Source organism: Haemaphysalis longicornis, unplaced genomic scaffold (genome assembly GCF_048455015.1).
Source record: "Haemaphysalis longicornis isolate Haplotype H1 unplaced genomic scaffold, Haemaphysalis longicornis Haplotype H1 scaffold_12, whole genome shotgun sequence".
In the NCBI taxonomy this organism is placed as follows: domain Eukaryota; kingdom Metazoa; phylum Arthropoda; class Arachnida; order Ixodida; family Ixodidae; genus Haemaphysalis; species Haemaphysalis longicornis.
The window spans coordinates 8,198,273-8,216,823 of NW_027526225.1; the positions used below are offsets into that span (position 1 = coordinate 8,198,273).

General features: G+C 49.3%; 1 protein-coding gene across 3 annotated transcripts in view; it reads left to right on the plus strand.

The window, feature by feature from the left end:
• Window positions 1-18,551, plus strand: part of LOC144162378 (receptor-type tyrosine-protein phosphatase mu-like) — a 193,380-nt gene that overhangs the window by 150,837 nt on the left and 23,992 nt on the right. For 2 of the 3 annotated variants that reach the window (XM_077692880.1, XM_077692879.1), the window contains exons 5-15: window positions 423-499; window positions 1,082-1,118; window positions 3,157-3,254; window positions 3,443-3,469; window positions 4,686-4,802; window positions 6,062-6,216; window positions 8,499-8,634; window positions 10,428-10,577; window positions 12,221-12,320; window positions 17,497-17,564; window positions 18,205-18,339. In XM_077692880.1, the coding sequence (XP_077549006.1) occupies window positions 423-499; window positions 1,082-1,118; window positions 3,157-3,254; window positions 3,443-3,469; window positions 4,686-4,802; window positions 6,062-6,216; window positions 8,499-8,634; window positions 10,428-10,577; window positions 12,221-12,320; window positions 17,497-17,564; window positions 18,205-18,339 (1,100 nt within the window). The remainder of the gene's footprint in view (window positions 1-422; window positions 500-1,081; window positions 1,119-3,156; window positions 3,255-3,442; window positions 3,470-4,685; window positions 4,803-6,061; window positions 6,217-8,498; window positions 8,635-10,427; window positions 10,578-12,220; window positions 12,321-17,496; window positions 17,565-18,204; window positions 18,340-18,551) is intronic. The other variant, XM_077692881.1, reaches the window with a different exon arrangement.

Here is an 18,551-nt window from a genome sequence, read left to right on the forward strand (position 1 = left end):
CCTCCATACCCCCCACCCGATTTGCCGTCCGGCCTTCCGCCGTGCCGGCTTCATGCAACTTGGCCCTCCATCTCATAAGGTTGCCGACATCTGATCTAGATCACTGGTCCGGTCTTGAAAGATTCGCTATAAAAAAGTAGCCTGACGTAATTATTCGTATCCGCAGCATTGACAAGAATGCGCGGTATTGTGTCGTTAGAAAAAAAAGCATTTCCCGTGCATGCAAACATTTAAAAAATCCGCAAAGGCGGGAAGAAAAAAAAATTAAAATAAAAAAGAAGCCCCGTGAAATCGCTATTTTATTTATTTATTTATTTTCGCTACCGCGCTTTGCCACCACGCTTTGGTTTGATAAATAGGATAAGCGCATGTTTTGGCTTCGCATCATCATCTTCTTCTTGAATTTGTTTTGCTGGTTGCAGATGACGACACCAGGGTCATTCTGCATCCACTCAAGAATGACCCTTCGTCGGATTACATCAACGCGAACTATATCAGCGTAAGTGCACTGTGTTTCAGCTGCGAGCTATGTTGGTGACCTAAGTAGAACACAACGCTGCGCTAGTTGAACTGAGGTTCTTTAGTTTAAGGGTTGGGGAAGTTTTTTAATTGTGCGCATTAGAGCAACTTTCCAGAAAAAAAATATTTTTGTCAAAATGTTTTCAAAGTTTCTGCCATCTCTTCATTTTTCCACAAGTGTTTGTAGCAGTTTAGAACATGTCAGGGAAGGAATTACAGTATACTTAGAACGAACTCGAAGGGACCGCAAAAATTTTTTGGTATTTTCAGGAATTTGTCTTAAGCGGAGTTTTTTTGCGTTGTGGATGTTACAAGAGAGCAAAAAATGTCTTTTTTAACCATAGGGTTCGTCTTAACTGAGTTCGTCTGAAGGGGAGTCCACTGTATAATAATATAAACCTCACAATCGTAGAATGGGAAAAAACGAAAACTAAATAAAAATCAAACAGCTATTATTCCAAAATTTGGAGCGTATTATTTTTCCGTTGTCGTAGGCTGACAGTGCTCTAATTCCTTGCAAACTAATTAACAACCTCTTTTTGCCTCCACGCACTGCGCGCAGGGATACCACAAGCCCAAAGCCTACATCTGCACTCAAGGTCAGTGCTAAAAATTACACATTTATTATGTATATATTATGCTGGGTCTTTATAGGATTCATACCTTGAATCAAACGTCTTCTGAAGGCTAGGTGGAAAAAATCTCACTAGAGCCAATGTCATGTCAGTGCATATAATTGAAAAAGCTATCCTGAAACTGTGCCCTCGGTTTAGTAGCCTTTGCTTCTACTGTTGCTCTGAGGGGTATGTAGATCACGACCAACTATACTTCGGAACTGCCAGCGAGCGCGGCCCCAGCACAGCCATCACAGGGATAATTTTCACCGCCGCTAGCGGCGTGGCGCTACTTTCACCTTGTCGTCGCCGCCGCCACGTCGCTGGTCTTGATCACCATGGTCGTGATTTAAATTGACGGACAGGTTTTAGTGACCGTGGAAATAATATTAACGGAAATTGTTGCACCTAAATAAAGAAACCATAAAAACTGCAGGGGAGAGAAATTTGAAGTTTCTATCTTTTTCCATGACACAAATTATTGAAATTTCCGAATTGAAAAAAAAAGACATGAAACTGCACTTTCATCCAAAACGGCATTGGGAGAAAAAAAACGGGTCGTTTAATTAATTTAAATCATATGAAACGCATTTATTAGACAATTTAAATTAGACAAAGTGTTCACATCTGGTTTAAATTGTGAAATCTGGATGGAATTCGAAGCATTTGTCGGGTGCAGAAATGTTCTTGCGGGTAACGAAACACTGATATATGTGAGGATGCCTTAAGATTAAATTTTTTTCGCTTAAAAAATGTTATAATATATAGAACTGAAAAACATTCCCTGGTTTACGAACTGCTATAGTATCACGTAATAATATAAAATTTTGCAATATTTGCGAATTTCTGCGTGTATTCTGAAAGCCTAACTGGAGCTGCACGTTATAACTTACCAGTTTTTATTGTTTTATTTGAATGTCACGCTCTGATTTGAACATCTGTTTGCACATTCCACGTGTTGGTCTGCCCATCTGTGTATTGATGTATGCGTCGTGTCACCGAAATCTGTGTTCATATGCACATCTGATCTTTTTAACCACTATTTGAATACACTTCTGCAACTTCAACAGGAACATTATCTTTCGTGTTCACGTGAAGCGCGCGATTTTCTGGCGCGCAGAAATACATATGCGCGGGGGCACGAATTTGCCCTGGAAAAGTGGCCGGAAAGTTCACTTCCCAGCGCTTTTCTTTTCTTTTTTTTTTATAAGCGATAGAACCCCCGTTGGCATAAAACGAACCTATTTACAGGTAGAGATGGGCACCTGTTTTTCGACACGCTTGAACTGTACTTGGGTCAGCCTTTCAACAAAGCGTGGCGGTGCTTCCAGAGTTGTGATTAAACAAAGGGAATTCTCGTGCCAGATATGTAAGCAGACCTTGACCTGTACGGGATGCGATAAGGGGATGCGTTGCACCAACTGGTGTCGCGCATCGCTGCCTGCATCAACGAAATTGCTTCAGCAAAATACTGCTGGTGGCACGCGGTGGGGGCATGTGGCTCTTTTTCCTTCTGTGTCTGCTTAAGCTTTCCTTTTCCGACTTGCTGCTTCGTTAATGCATTGGTGTCGATTTTACTTGATTTGGTAACTATAGCTTGTTACCTTTTTTTCAGGATGTGTGGACTGGTCGTGTTAACTTCTTTCTTTAGGTTCATTAGCATCCTGCCTTCTCTTTTTTCTGCATCTTTTTATCCTATTTTTACATTTTTATTTTTATACTAACTTTATATAATAAAAGCTACCAAACTGAGGAGCGCGTAATAATCTCTTCTGGACCCTCGGTAGCGATTGGCGCGAGGAGTGGTATGTTTTACGGGAAAGCCTGTAGTGCTGCGTGATTTCTCGGAATGTGACTAATGGGTGCATGCACTCAGGCTTGGCTTAATCAGCGCTGGCTCGGCGAGTCAAATCCCAAAATTAGAGCTCCGCCCCCCCGTATACTCATGTTCATTTTTTTTTTACGTGGAGCGCCAGACCCATGCTTGTTACTGACGGAGCGGAACCTACTGTCATCTTTTCAGGACCCGTGGAGAAGACGGTGTCCGACTTCTGGCGGCTCATCTGGCAGGAAGAAGTTTGCAAGTTCATCATGGCCGCCAACCTGGTGGAAGAAGGAAAGGTGCGAGGGCACATCCGACTCTCCCGAGAGAAGTGCTTCAGAGAATCGCGTTTTCTCTTTTTTCTCCGCGCTTCTTACGTTGACGTAACCTGCGTGCTGTCTCTTTCCCTCCCTCCCTCCTCTCTCTGGCTCTCTCTCTATCTCTCTCTGACTCTCTCTGCTTTCTGGATGAACTGGAACATCTGCAGCCTATCAAGATAACGACAGGAATCTCCGTGAGTTCTTTCAACTCTTAGTGAACGCACAATTCCTACATTCAAGGTTATTTTAAATTTTCTGACTCTGTTTCTCTTCTCATGCACTCTTCCTCCCTTGCTTTTTAAATTTTATCGTTTAACTTATAGTTTATTTCATCCTTAGGTAAATTGTATAGTCCTCTTGGTGAACTATTTCTCGAAGCCTTTATACGGCTACGGTTCTTTGTGTGTGTGTGTGTTTTTTTTCCCTGTGGGGGCAAAAACGCCTTGTGGCAAAGCCAACTTTGTCATGAATGCTCAGCAGAAAACGGCTGTACCTCCCTCTTTATGGGTACCTTCCAAGAAAACATTTAAATAAAAATGGCCGCTAAGATGACTCTATACGACGAGTATCATTTACTTGTCGTAATTAGTTAGTCCAAAGTGAAGTTGCAAACGTTAAAGAATTCTAGGCATCCACGGGAGGATGTGTGCGGTTACAGAAAACGACTGTAGCCGTTGTTTTATTACGACTATTCCGCAACAAAGTATGTGGTAATGATCCGCTAAGACGACTTTATCATTAAGACGAGTTTCATTTACTTCGCTTAATTAGCTATTTCTCGATTGATTGATTGATTGTGGGGTTTTAACGCGCCGACGCAACGCAGGCGGTGAGGCGCGCCGTAGTGGAGGGCTCCGGATTAATTTTGACCACCTGGGGATCTTTAACGTGCGCCGAAATATCGTACACACGGGCGTTTTTGCTTTTCGCCTCCATCAGAAAAGCGGCCCCCGCGGCCGGGAATCGAACCCGCGACCAATTAGCTATTTCTCGGTGAAGTTGTAAAGGTTGCGGCAGTCCCGTCTGCTGTCAGTGCATGGGTTTCTACGGGAGGGAAACGGACTGCCCAGACTTGTCTGCTAAAATAAAACTCCAGTTTTTCCAAGTTGAATTAAGCAATCACGAAGCATCAGTCACCACCATTAGCAAAGGATGACTGACAAAAATGTGGCCTGTATTTTATAAAACTTCGCTGGTCATCCACCTCACGAGTGGAATGGCTCCAAATTTTCATTTTATTTTCTTAAAACTTAGAAAAAATATGAAGATACCCAGGCTGACATTCTCCTTCTGTAGTTTTTTTCTGGAGAAAGACCAAATAACTAACGTTTTTTGGAGCAGGAAAGCGACACCGTTTTGCGGGTGGCGCATAATGACGTCAGCGTCCTCTTTACTGCCGCCCACTCGCAGCGCAAGGTTGAGCGGTACTGGCCCGAAACTTGCAGCAAGTACGGAGACATCATGGTGACGCTGGTGTCGGAGGAGGCCTTCGTCGACTACACCATCCGCACCTTCAAGGTCCATAAGGTGCGACTTGCCCCATTCGCTTTTTACTTCGTTCCGATCACTTCCGTCACTGCAAATGAACAAATGAACGCATAAAATCGAAGTAATGTAGGAGCAGTGTTTACTTTTGTACTCAGTAGCTTAAATGCAGGTGCCCCACAGCCCCTAACAACTAAGCGTTTTTTTTTTCCGTGATGTTGACGGCGCGCAAGACGTGTGTGTGTGGGGGGGGGAAGGGGGGGGGGATGAAAAGAATGCTTTTTGGATAAGCTACTCCTTAGCTTATCAAAACCGTCTGAGGGGATAGCTGGTCTTTTGACATACCAAGATAAAACGCGCGCCTGCAAAAAAAAAAAAAAAAAACTGAAACGAAGGACACAGCGCAGACGGACAGACTGAGTTTATTTTCCACGTGCATGTTTACTGCTGTCATGTCTACACGGAACACATGTCTACACAGATTAAACAGAAGGAAAAACCATTCCCTCAAACACGCAAGTAGTCACCAACCGGTTAGTTTTCATCAAGAAATACGATTTCTTTACAAGAAAATTCAGGGAAGCTTGCACTCATGCGCAAGACCTGAATGACGAAGTTGTTGTAGGGGAGCACGGCTGGACACAGAGTTAAGTTTCAGTATTATTGTTTATTTGCATAGTTGCCGTGCTAGTAATCGTCGTCATATGCATCGAAGATGTCGTTGTAGTCTTCTTCGCGGCGAGTGGTGGATGCAAAGTCATCCTCAGCATTGTAGACTGCCACCAGCTCTTCGTCATGGACTCGAGGCAGCGGTGGCGGGATCTTGAAGTCATCTCGGGAGGGAGTGGCACACTCGTAGCCCTGTCTCCAATCATCCATAATTTCTTCTAGATAATGCGACGGCCGGCCGCATTCACCTCTCCCTGTTTTTGCATCTTGAGCATTAGCGCTGGTGTATTTTTTCTACATGCGCGGTGGCGCTTGACAACAGCGCATCACTTTCTTGTCTTATTTTTTTTTTGCTAAAGCCACGCGCGAGCCGGGGACGCTCGGCAGTCGCCGCGAGGCACGCACTCACGAGCGCTCGGTATTTTCTTGGAGAACGGCGAACTTGAGGCTTGTACAACAGCTCCGCTGTTCGTAAAAAGATCGACGCAATGTGTATGCACACGTCGTCCACTGGCACAATTTCACATCACAGCACATCACACCACAAAATATCAGATGTACACGTCACCCTGCAGCTGTTTACTTCGATGCATGTCTAACTGAGAATTCTCCATCTCCGGCCCCCCTCGCAGTCCGGGTCGCCGTCCAAGCGTGTGGTCAAACAGTTCCACTACACGGCCTGGCCTGACCACGGCGTCCCAGCGCACCCCCTCTCCCTCGTAGAGATGGTCGAGATGGCCAAGGCTCACGCTCCGTCCAGCAAGGCACCCTTGCTACTTCACTGCAGGTGAGCGCGACGTCTCTGCTACACTAGCCGCCTGTACAATGCGATCGTATACTTATGATCGTGCATATACAGTGAAACGCGGTTCAAAATGCTCTGTCTGTAATAAGTTATGCCTTGGCAAGGTGCATGTTAGTTCAATGCCACTACACTCTAAGAAAAAAGGGTGTGGTAGTTTCTCCCTTAAAGGTGAAACAGGAATGTATCATATATTGCTCCCTAAGAGGTAGAAAGATTCTCCCTTTAAGAGGGAGGAGCGAGTTTCTCCCCCTAGGAGTGGAGGAAGATTTCCCCCTTTCGTGAGCTAATGGAGGTGCGTTCCTCCCCTGGCAGCGTCACCCGAGCAAGGCTTGTCATGCGAGAAAGGCCTAGCGAGCTGATCGGTTTGAGAATCGAGGAAGTACAAATACGTAGGTTACTCCGGTTGTGTGCGCTTAAAATGCGCTAAAATAACCAAGAAATTACCTACCGAGCACCAGAACTGCGATTAACAAGCGATGTCGCCAACCGTATATGCGCGACTTCTTGCATTCGTCTCGCTGCGCGCCCCACCTACTCGTTCAGAGCGAACGCGCCGCCGTAAACATAGCAGAAGTCATACTGATTGCTTTCAAAATGCCGCCTTTATTTCCGAAAGGCTCGTAACCCCGCCGTTCACCGCACACGAGATCACAAGCATCCAATGCGGCCGTTTGAGAACAATCAGTTGTTGTTAGTCGTCTTACCTTGCTACAACCGGTGCATCAAAACGCGGATCGTCTGCAATCGTAAATCTCAGCGCAAAGGCAATGCAGGCAACACGAAAAATGTATCCGTCGCTGTCGCACCCGTCTGATCGATGATGATGATGATGATGATGATCTGTGGTCGTACCCTTTGTATCGGACGGGCTCCAACATTGGTGCCCAGGGAGACGACAATGCTCGCCCTCTAGCGTGCTCGAAGTAAAGCAATCTTAAACGTTTTAAAATGACCGATAGATGACGCAAAAAAAAAGTAGGGGTGAGGAGGGGCAGCTGCTAAGCATCACCATCAGTGGGCATTTCATCAGTGGGCATTCCTTTCTGGATAACGTATCTTATTATAGCCAACATCACCGAGGCCGCATGTGGGCGGGCACATATTGGGAAGAAACATAGCACAACACAGTGACATACACTTCATTAAAGGTACTGCCAACGCACAACCCACAACATACACACATATACACCACAACATATAGTACACTTTTCACATGTCCGCATGATCACAAGCCACAACTAAACATTGAAACGGCGACAAAGTATTTATAACCCTGATCGCCGAGAATGCAGGTAGGAACAGTGAGATGGTTGCTTGTTTCGATAACCCACGGCAGTGCGTAAGCCTTAGGTGGGTTTTGTTATTTCATCAAATGCAACCTGTGCAATTGCAAACTTTTATTAATTTGAGGTTTTGTAAGAAGCAGTAAAATAGCTCAAAGAAGAAAAAACTTTCCACGAAACAGTACGGCAGGTATGTTTGGGTAATGACACTCATTGCCTCGCCTTCGCTCTTTTAGCGTAGAGCGCACCAGTGGTCTGGCAACAATTCAGCCAAGATGTTACCGAATGGGGGCATTTTGTTGTTGGTAACTGATGATTCAATATGCTGCGGTCCGTGCTTTTGTTGTTTATGCGTTTTTGTCGGTCAACTCTGCCAGGCTTAGCTTGTCTTACCTGCTCTGCGGCTGCACGCGAGTGACGTCGTTCCGAATGCGAATCAAATATAACGCGTGTAACAGCGTTTCAGCAGCAGAGAGTGTCCAAAGACGCCGTTTTGCTGCATCTTCGGCAGGGTTAACGAACGACCCGGTCGAAGTTAGCGGCGAGGCCCTAGATGCGGCAGTTTCGCAACACTGATAAACACCAAAATGGCCGCCGTTGATGACTTGCGTGCCTCAGTTGCGGGGCTCATATACCTTATATAGTGACACTATATAAGTTGTTCGAAGTTCTTATCATGCACGGGACTACGGGAGCCACACAGGAACACTAAAAATTAGGTTGAAAATTTTGAAAGTAGGGATTATGGTAAGTATCTGAGCAACGTCATAAAATTTTCAAAGTTTCCTCGGTGGTAATGACTAGCTTAGGTCATGATTTATTTAGGAGCACCTGACCGCATTTCACCGTGATTTAATACTTTATTCTCATCAAAGTACATGTTGCATTCGTGTTCAAACTTGATGCTTTCTTCTTTTGGTGTTTGTGCACTTAATGACCCTGTTCTTAGATCCTTGTGAAACCTGTCTTCGTCATTCGCAGTGCTGGCGTTGGCCGCACGGGCACCATCGTCCTTCTTGAGGCCGCCCTGGCAATGGCGCGCGCCGAAAAGCGAGTCGACGTCATGGGGCTGCTGTACAAGTTGCGACAGCAGCGAGTCAACCTCGTCGAGACTCTGGTAAGCCACTCACTCATCCAACTGGTTATGAAGAAACACTGCGGATGTTGCTCGGAACCATCGGCAAAGAGATTGACGAGTATTTACGTGCGCTCCAGAGTGACTTTTGGCGGCTAACTATCCACAGAGCCTGCCGCACAGCTGTATGGGCAGAGCCCAGCCGTTAAACATGTGCTGTGCTTAGTTCGAAATCAATTTTGCCCACCTCAGTGGTTCAGTGGCCAAGTTCTTCTACCACCGAGGTCAACGAAGAACGTAGTGTCAGCCAGGACAGCACAACACAACGACGAAGTAGGACAGCGAGACAAGCGTTTCCCTCCCCATCTTCCTGCTTCTTTTTCATCGTGTCCCTCGCGCTCAACTGTTTTTACAACAGCATGCACCAACTTGTCCAACAACGTGTTTTACTATGCGTGCTTGATTCTTGTCAGCAGTGTTCGCGTTCTCAATAGCGACGACCTGCAAGAACACGTGAGTTAAAACGTTGCTAAAACACAGCTTGCCGAACGCACTGTATTATGAAGGAAAGCTCAGCCATGATTACGCACAGTTTTTGCTTGTCAGTATAATTGTTATTTCCCCGAACAATGCCTCTTGTCTTGTTTGTTTGTTTTTTACCAGTGCCTGACCGTGTCCGGTTATGTTATCTTGAGTGCTAAGTGAGGCGTGTGTTTACTGTTTTTTTTTTGGACGCCGCACCGCCAATCCTATTTGGATAAGGAAAGCGTGCTGCGTTGCGGTCGCTTTCTCAGACCATTCTTGTTTAATATACATGTTCTCGATATAAACCGATCTTTCTGGTAACGAGAGCACTGTAGATAAATGCTTACAGAGGAAACGCCGCGGCATTCGATTCGCCTACGTCGATCTGTGCACGTCACTTTGTTGACTGCGTCTTCGCCGTTTGTGTCTTAACAGCGGAGCTGTCGTAGGTGGAGCCTGTTCGTCCGTCTGTGGAAGGGCGTGCGTCACACAGGGGTAGGTGCAGGTTTTGTAGCGTAAGCTACACTGGCCGAGGTTGAGCAGTTTCGCGTGGACCCTGAAGGGCCATGCTGCGCAAGCGCGAAGAGCATTGGATTTCATTTTGATTGGCTTGGCTTGGCTGGGATTTGGATTGGATTAAATTGGATTGGACTGGATTGGATTTCCAATCCAATTGGTGTACGGGTGTGTAGAGGATTAGGTCTGCACATTCGCCGGTCTGCGCATTCCAGAGGAGTGACGTGATAGCCACTGCAGACGTACTGGAGCTGTGCGCCTCCGTTGCGCATTAGCCAAGTCTGACGCTGCGCCGGAGCCGCTTGATAGCCGTTTAGCGTGGCTCCTGGAGAGCCGTGCTGCGCATGCGCGAGGAGCAGTGACTGGACTGGACTGGACTGGACTGGACTGGACTGGACTGGACTGGATTGGATTGCTGAATCTTAGCTTATGCTACGTATATCCTGGCATAGCCGAGCTGAGCCACTGCTAATTTTTTTATACCCACAGGTGGCCTCGCAGAAACCGGTTACCAGACCGCCTAATAGACACCGAAGTTGTCTGGCAGGGGCGGGTTTCTTTCCCTTTTGCTAGGGGAGGGAGCCTTCCGCCGCTGACGTCTAGCTGCCGATTACTTTGCGCGAATAGTACAATTTGCGCGGCGACGCCGCTGTCGTTCTCCGGCGAGAGCCCCTTTGATTCGAGCCGACACAATACAACCACAGCTCCGGTGTTTCAGCACATTTCATATTCGGTGGGACAGGATTTAATTTTGTTCTGTCCCCTCCCACTGCGTTTGCTTTCCCCGTATTCAGGAACAGTACGAGTTTGTGCACGAAGCCCTCCTGGAGCGTCTGTTCGGGGAGCCCACGCGGCAACCGCAGGACAAGTTGTTGCCGTACTTCAACCGCATCAAGCAGGACAAGCCGGGCACCAAGAACACCGATCTCGAGCTGCAGTACGAGGTGCGCCTACGCTTTTTTTTTCCTCATCTTGAAAACCTACCACTGCATGATAATGTCAATCACACCTAGGGGGAGACCGATCGCCTCCTCCACTGCGCCATGTGTCCCGTGACCAGAGCTACTCAATATACAGCGGTTGTAAAACTCCCCATAGACCCTATGAATCAAAAACCGGTCCCCGGTTAGCCTCTGGCGCTGCTGCAAACAAGGGCGAGCAAGACGGGCAAGTTGACTAGCCTTCATCTGTCGATAGAAAGTAGAAGTATCACTAAAGTGCTCGCGGATGCTGCTTTAAGTCATAAAATAAAAACCGTGGAAGCATAAGCGAACAGTACCTAATATAGCGTTTCCTGATTTAGAAAGCAAGCTTTATTTTATTAGTTTGTGTGATAAAGTAAATGCTTATAAGCATTCACTTTGCTATAGCAAAGTTCTGTTTTTGTGTCCTATATGCGGTGCCAGTACACTTTTACCTCAGCTTCAACGAGGCAGGGGTGCTCACAAGGCCCGCATTTCGAAGCGGAGTTTCGCAACTGGTATATATTTACAAACTCTGTCACGTGACTGCACGTCACTCTTTAGAGCTAGGGGACAGCGACGGTGACAAATGAGTCTTGCTTGTTCTCTTGAACGTGTTTGCATCAGACTAAGACCGAATCACCGGTCAAAGAGACATCGGCAGGTATGTGCTACTCTTTGGGTAGGTAACAGTTATGCTCACAACACTTATCCTTTACTGGTCCTAACAACCTTAGAGTGCTTTTGCTCCAGTAAAAGGGGGAACTAAAAGAGAACTTCCGTGGCTCGCAATCACCACCATTGCGAGTCCTGTGCAAAGAAATATCAGTAGAGACATTTGTCATAGATGACAGTGAAAGGAATTGTTGAAGTTGCAGAGAAATAAGCTTAAAATTACATGTGCGAATCTGAATTGGATGTTGTGATTTTAAACTTGTAGGTATCTTGGAGGAAATCTCACCTGCCTGTATTTCCTTCGAGTCAACTACGTTTCATCGCTGGATTAGCATGTTAGTTTTTGCAGCCTTAACGGTAAAAAGCACTAAATTATTGGCACCCAAATTTGTAGCTTGGCTATGCTATTTAGAGGGGCCTTAATGAAGAAGGTTGTACACGAATGTCTTCATCCACTTGGATGTCGGGGAGAAAGCGACGGGTTCGTGGAGAAAGTATTTTACCATGCGGCAAATTTCAGCGTGCTATACCATTGCAACCTGACTCTATTGGTTCGAATTTCTCTTGCTAGGTGTCATTTTTTTCACACAACCCTACTATAGTGTAAGACTTTTCTGATGGAGGCGAAAAAAAAAAAAAACGCCAGTGTGTGCAAGATTTCGGCGCACGTTAAAGATCCCCAGGCGGTCAAAATTAATCCGGAGCCCTCCACTACGCGCGCCTCATCGCCTGCGTTGCGTCGGCGCGTTAAACCCTACAATAAAACAAAACAACTACTATAGTTTAAGAATCTCACTCCAATGGCTCCACTTCAATTTTTGTCATGAAAAGGGGCGAAAAGAAGTGGGAATTGTTACACCGATCCAAGTGTTACATGTGATTAGACTTTACCGCAAAACGCGCGTGAACTATATTCTTTTTTTTTTGTCTCTTCAATCCTCCTATTGCAGAAACTGAAGCAGCTCTCCCCTCCGCTACCACCCGAAAAGTGCAAGTTCGCGCTGACCAATGAAAACAGGCTCAAGAACAGGTCCATGGAGATCCTTCCCGGTACGTGAGTGGGTATTGCGTCGAACCCGGCAAAACTACGGGCTGGGCTTTTCAGCTACGCTAGTCTAATCGGCCGTAGCGTGGTCTGTCAAAGCCACTACGGCTACCGGGTTTTCTTGTACGTGAGGTTTTGAAATCAATTAAAGTGCAAACACCAAACACTAAAAAGAAGGTTTGAGATCTGTAATCACGACTACACGCCCTATTATAGAAGACACGAGGGCAAACGCAACGGTGCCGTTCTAAGCACGTAGTAGAACGTTTGCGCAGTCATGTGACCCGTATAAAACATGTGGTCATCATTTGTGGGCCAGAATGTCTGGTAAGAAAGATTAGAACAAATGAACGACATCGAAATTAACCATCTTTCATCCGGAGTGTGAAATGCCGTGGGGTGCCAACAAATTCTGTATTTCCATGTGGTGCTTCTCACGGTGCGGCCTTTTCTTCTTACAGACACTGTGTTGGAAGCGCGTGCTAAAACATGAATATCTCCCGTGCTTGACAGCCACAACCCGCGTCATGTCATTGGGCCATTAGCGACATCGTCAATCACTATACTTTTGAAGTGAGGGTGTGGTAAGCACGCACCACACCGCTGCAGTCATAATGAGCAAAAAAAAAGCAATTTATCCCCATCCCGCCCTGCGAAAGTGGATGTCCAGCAAAGCCGTTGTAAACCACTAAAAATGGTGATGGAGGAGGGTGTGAAATGTTTCTCATTGTTTCGGCAAGCTTGTCGCTTGCGCTTGGCTAGTGTCATTAGGCAAGGGTGCAGGGTATCGGCACTCTTTTCTCATATTGTTCCGTGCTGCCGCCATGATTATTGGTCAGTGCGCATTACGTGATATTTGTTTACACTGGAACGGTTTATGGGCGCCGCCATTTTGTTGTTTATGCGTCTTAGTTCGTCAACCCTGCTAGGCTTAGCTTGCCCTACCTGCTCTGCGGCTGCGCGCGACTGACGTCGTTCCGAATGCGAATCAGGGATACCGCGTGTAACGGCATTTCCGCAACAGAAGGGTGTCCAAAGATGCCGTTTTGCTGCATCACCGGTAGTGTTGTTAACAAACAACCCGGTCGAAGTGAACGGCTAGGTCATAGGTGCGCAATCTCGCAACACTGATAAACGCCAAAATGGCCGCCGTTGTTCACTTGATACTCTAATACCTTATCTACTGACACTACACTCGGCTTTTTTGGCAGCAAATGCTGGGTCCTGCCTAGGCATGCGCTGGGTGTCTTGGGCAAGAACTGCTCTATTTAGTGACACTAGTACTGCCTAGCCTTCAAAGATAATTTGCAAACATAATCTTTACCAGGAACACATGCTGGAGGGGTCCCATTGTTCACAGGCGCCTTATCCATAATGCGGTATCGATGCTTTTCTTGTGGTTTCCTTAAACGAATTCTGAGCTGTATGCTGTATGCCTGATTATCCTGACGCTTGCGCCCTGCGTCGTAGGCTTTGGCGCCTTGGCATGTTTGCCAACGGAAATGAAACCGTTGCGGGGCAGAGGTATACAGCTTTGCTGCAAAATGATCAATCGCGGGTTTTTTAGCATTTACTTTGTGGCAACACCCAAATCAGCTACGCATTCACACTTTAGCCCAGCGGTCAATAATCACCTAATTAGTCATTTTTAAGCGCTAAATGAATAATGATCACCTCTTACCGGCATAACTCTCAAAAACACATGTAGGTGGTTGCTTTCATGTAGACTGTCTTATTGATTTCTTTTTATGTTGGGTGAGTTTAGACGCTTTGCAATGCGGCAGTGAAGATCTAATGGACACTTTTTCTAGAACAACATGCATGCCTACAAGCAAGCACCTTAATGAGCTACACAGCGCAAAAAAATAGACCAGGGACGAGAAGAAGTAACTCATGGATTACGAACCACCTGGAACCCTCGCGCTTTTAACCACTTTACTTTCTTAAATTTTGAATTAGGAATTGGAGACCAAGGGTTTCAATACTCAGAGTAAGCGCATCAACCCTGGTTACTTTATTTTCAAAGCATGTACTTGAAAGCATCAGACACGGTCAACTTTCGTGATACATTAGTACAACATGAACGAAAAAAAGCCATACTAGCCATGCCATATCTGTTTAAGTTATGCTTAAATAGTCCTGCATTGTCACGATTTAGTCCCGCGTTCGTGAACCTGGGAGGGTAGGGGTACCCTCCAGCCGAGAGACGACATGCAGCGTGCTGGTGGTGACGGTGACTGACCCCCGAGCAGCCGTGCTCGGAGGTGTTTATTTGCTCGGCCACACACAAGGTTGCCCACCGAGCCTTGTGGGGCCACTGAACTTAGCGGCCAACGAATATCAGGGATGGGGGGCGCCACACACTTGTCACACCCCTCACCCCCAAGTTTGTTTGTCCTACACAAACACAAAACAACACCTGTCCCCCCGGCGAGTACCGGTCCGGAGGTCTCCGCAGTCTCTCACTCCGCCGGAGCACAGGTGTCGAGGCCGTTGTGGCAGCATTAGGTGCTGCCTGTGTCACACTCGCACCAGCTGTCAGCCTTCCCGGTGTCGAAGGACTTGCGCGTGGCGCCACAGTGGCGCGAGTAGCACCAGCCCCTGGTGCTGTGCTGGCAGCGGTCGGTGAAGCTGGCTCCCCTTGAAGGAGTCCAGGCTGAGGCAGTGCAGCGGGACCGTGGCCAGGCAGCCCGGCTGCGCCAGCAGGGGCGCCAGGACCTGCTCGGGTGCGTACGGGTCCCCGCACACCATGCACAGCATCAGCCGCATGTCCAGCCGGGGCCCCGCGACCGCGGGCAGCGCCTGGTAGATGTGCAGCCGCTCGATGCTCTCCACCAGCGCGCACAGCGCCTGCTCCAGCCGCACGGGGTCCAGGCCGCCGCCGTCGTCCACGAAGGGGCACTGCGGGCTCTTGGCCCGGTTGATGCCCTCCTCGCGCAGGAAGTCCCCCTGGCCCGCAAACACCATGACCAGGGGCAGGCTGTGGAAGGGCAGCTGGTCCTCCTGCTCCAGGTTGGCCAGCAGGGTCTTCTCGAGGCTCTCGCGGATGTACTCCAGCCCCAGCTGGCAGGCGTACACGCACAGGCAGCCCTGGGGCAGGGGCTCCGTGCGGAACGAGTTGTGCGGCAGGCCCACGTCGCCGCCGATGATACTGAAGTCCAGCGCGTAGTGGGCCTTGTCGAGCCGGAAACACTGCGGGAGCACCTGCCGCATAGCCTGCGCCACCTGCTGGGCGCTGGCCCTGGCACCCAGCACCACCAGGTGCAGCAGGCGGCCGTTGGTGCCCAGCACCCCGCCGCCGTTGGTGCCGGCCTCTCGCCGGTGCAGCAGCTGCTCGATGACACCGTCCATGCAGTCGGGCTGGACGGGGCAGTGCTCCCTCTGGCACCTGAATGCTTGCCGCCGTGCCGGTGAATGTCCCCACCTCGGGCTGGAACAGGGCCTCGAACTTGGTCAGGAGGCCGGGGACGTCTGCCACTGCATGCACTGCTTCCTGGTACTCAGGCAGCCTCACGCCCAACGCCTGGATCCAGTTCCGGCCCAGCAGCGTCGGTGACGGCCCCTTGGTCAGGTACAGGGGAAGGGTGGCCTCCCTGTCGCCAAGGCGGACGCTGACCTGGGCTTTACCCTCGACTTGGGCGAGCTGTCCGGAGTAGCTGCGCAGCATGACGCCCGACGCCTCGACAGCCACGCCAGGGAAGGTGCGCTTGAAGGCTTTCCCGGCCATGACCGACACACTGGCCCCTGTGTCCAGCTCCATGGAGATGGGGCGCCCGCAGACTTCGACAGTCAGCCAGTATGGTGGCACCGGCGGCTGCACTGTGGCCGCGTGCCACATGTCGAAAATCTGCGGGTCTTCGGCCACGGCGTGAAGCCTAGCCGCTGCACCCGAAGCTGCTGCCGCACGCCCCCGCCGCCTACCCTTGCGCCGACTCCCTCGGCCGTGGGCTGGCGCGGAACCTGTGCTCGGCGCCGGCTGCTGCTTCCGTCCGTCCGCCGTCGTCCCCCCTCGGCACGCCCGAGCAATGTGCCCAGTTCGTCCGCACGCGAAGCACACTGCTTCCGCGAACTGGCACTGTGAAGGGGGGTGGTCACCACCGCAGCGACTGCACCTGCCATGCCGTGCCGCCATCTTGTTCACCGCCGCCTCCGCCGACGGTGAGCCGGCCGCACGCGCTAGCTCGCCCGCGTCCTTGGCCGCAGCCTCCATCGCCAGCGCTGCCTTCACGGCGTCGTCCAGCGAGGGGTCGGGAAGCTCCAGGAGTCGCGTCTGCATGGCGGGGTTGTTGATGCCGCAGACGAAACGGTCCCGTAGCAGCGAGTCGAGCTGCTCCCCGAAGGCGCAGCCGCTCGCCAACCCTCGCAGCGCTGCGACGAACTGCCCGAGCGTCTCTCCGTCTCGGCGGCTCCGGTTATTGAAGCGAAAACGCTCCATTAGCGTCGACGGAGCCGGGCTGTAGTGCGAGCGTAGCGTCGCGAGCAGCTCACCCAGCGACTTGTCGTGCGGCGTGGCCGGCTTGAGCAGGTCGAGCAGGAGAGCGAAGACGCGGGTCCCGCAGCTGGCCAGGAAGATGTCGCGCTGTTTTGCCTCGGGTGTGTCGTTCGCCCGGAAAAACACGCCGACTTGCTCCTCGTAGACCGGCCAGGCGGACCCTTCACCCTCGAACGGCTCGAGCCTCCCGTACAGCGGCATGGCGTAATGGCGGCTGGCTTGAGGGGGCGGTGTCTCGACGTTCTCGGTGGCGGCGTTCACGGTGGCTTCGGCCGCTCCGCGGGCTTCTTCCCTCGTCGCCAGTGTCACGATCTAGCCCGCGTTCGTGAACCTGGGAGGGTAGGGGTACCCTCCAGCCGAGAGACGACATGCAGCGTGCTGGTGGTGACGGTGACTGACCCCCGAGCAGCCGTGCTCGGAGGTGTTTATTTGCTCGGCCACACACAAGGTTGCCCACCGAGCCTGGTGGGGCCACTGAACTTAGCGGCCAACGAATATCAGGGATGGGGGGCGCCACACACTTGTCACATGCATGTCCTCTGTAAGCATCGTATTAATTTTTCGTTAATTCGACTGACAGGTCATGTTGGTCAGTGTTTAGCGGCCTCCTTTATTCAAGCTCATATATTACGGTGAAAGGGGGGTAAGTAGGTCCCTTTTCCGAATTTTTTTCCCTTCCTCCTCGCCAGATGATGACGGAAGACCGATCCTGGGCGCCGGCGCATCATCAGTATATATCAACGCCGTCTACACCAACGTAAGAATCATTGCACCCGGCGTGTGGTCGGGTCTTTTCACTGAACCCAATCTTTGGGAAGTAACGGCATGGGGTACGTTAACTTGAGGCATCTTCTATCGCATCTCCTTCATGCAACACTGTCGAGCCTGTGGATTGGCTGGTAGTTTAAGAAAATAGTACATACTACATACCCATGCAGCGAATTGGCCGAGAAGCTGATAATGGGAGGCTAAACTAACGTCACCTCCCTTTCTCAAAAAAGAAAACAAAAAGCTGAGTAGAGAAATTCGGATAGTAAGCAAGAAAAATTGTAGGCATGTGAGGCATGTGAGCACTGCAACGTTTCAGTGCAGTTATCATGGCGCAACTGACATTTCTTTTTGTATATTGTGAACTTGGCTTTAAACGCAGACAGCTCAAGATTTGTACAAATTTTATATCAAAGCTCCAGAGACCCTCCCAGTTTTGGTCAGCCACAGTGGTGGCCTATATAGAGGCATCGTTCAGCAAGGCGTCCGTAAGCTCCCATTTCTGTTTCCTTGCTACTGAATGATCTCCGCTCCGGAATGTACAGCTGCAATTTCAAAAACGTCTTGATGTTTTGTAAAAAAGTCATCTAATGGCCCCTGACCTTTATTTTTTCCCTTTCCCTCTCAAGGGCTACGCGAGTCGGCGCACGTACATCGTGACCCAATACCCACTGATCATCACGGTCGAAGACTTCTGGCAGCTTGTGTATGACACTGGGTCGCAAACCATTGTGCTCCTCAACGACGTCGACGCGAAAGATGAGGTTCGTTTTGAGTGGAAACATTTTTCCCATCCATTTTCCTCTTTTTCAAAGAACTAAAGCTGAGCCTCGTTATAACGAACACTGATATAACAAATTATGGACTATAGCGAACTAAATATAAACTTTGGTTGACCATGCTTCATTTCAATGACGCTTATTCTTTTACAACGAAAGTGGAACTGCGAGAGATGCGCGAACTATCAGAAATAACG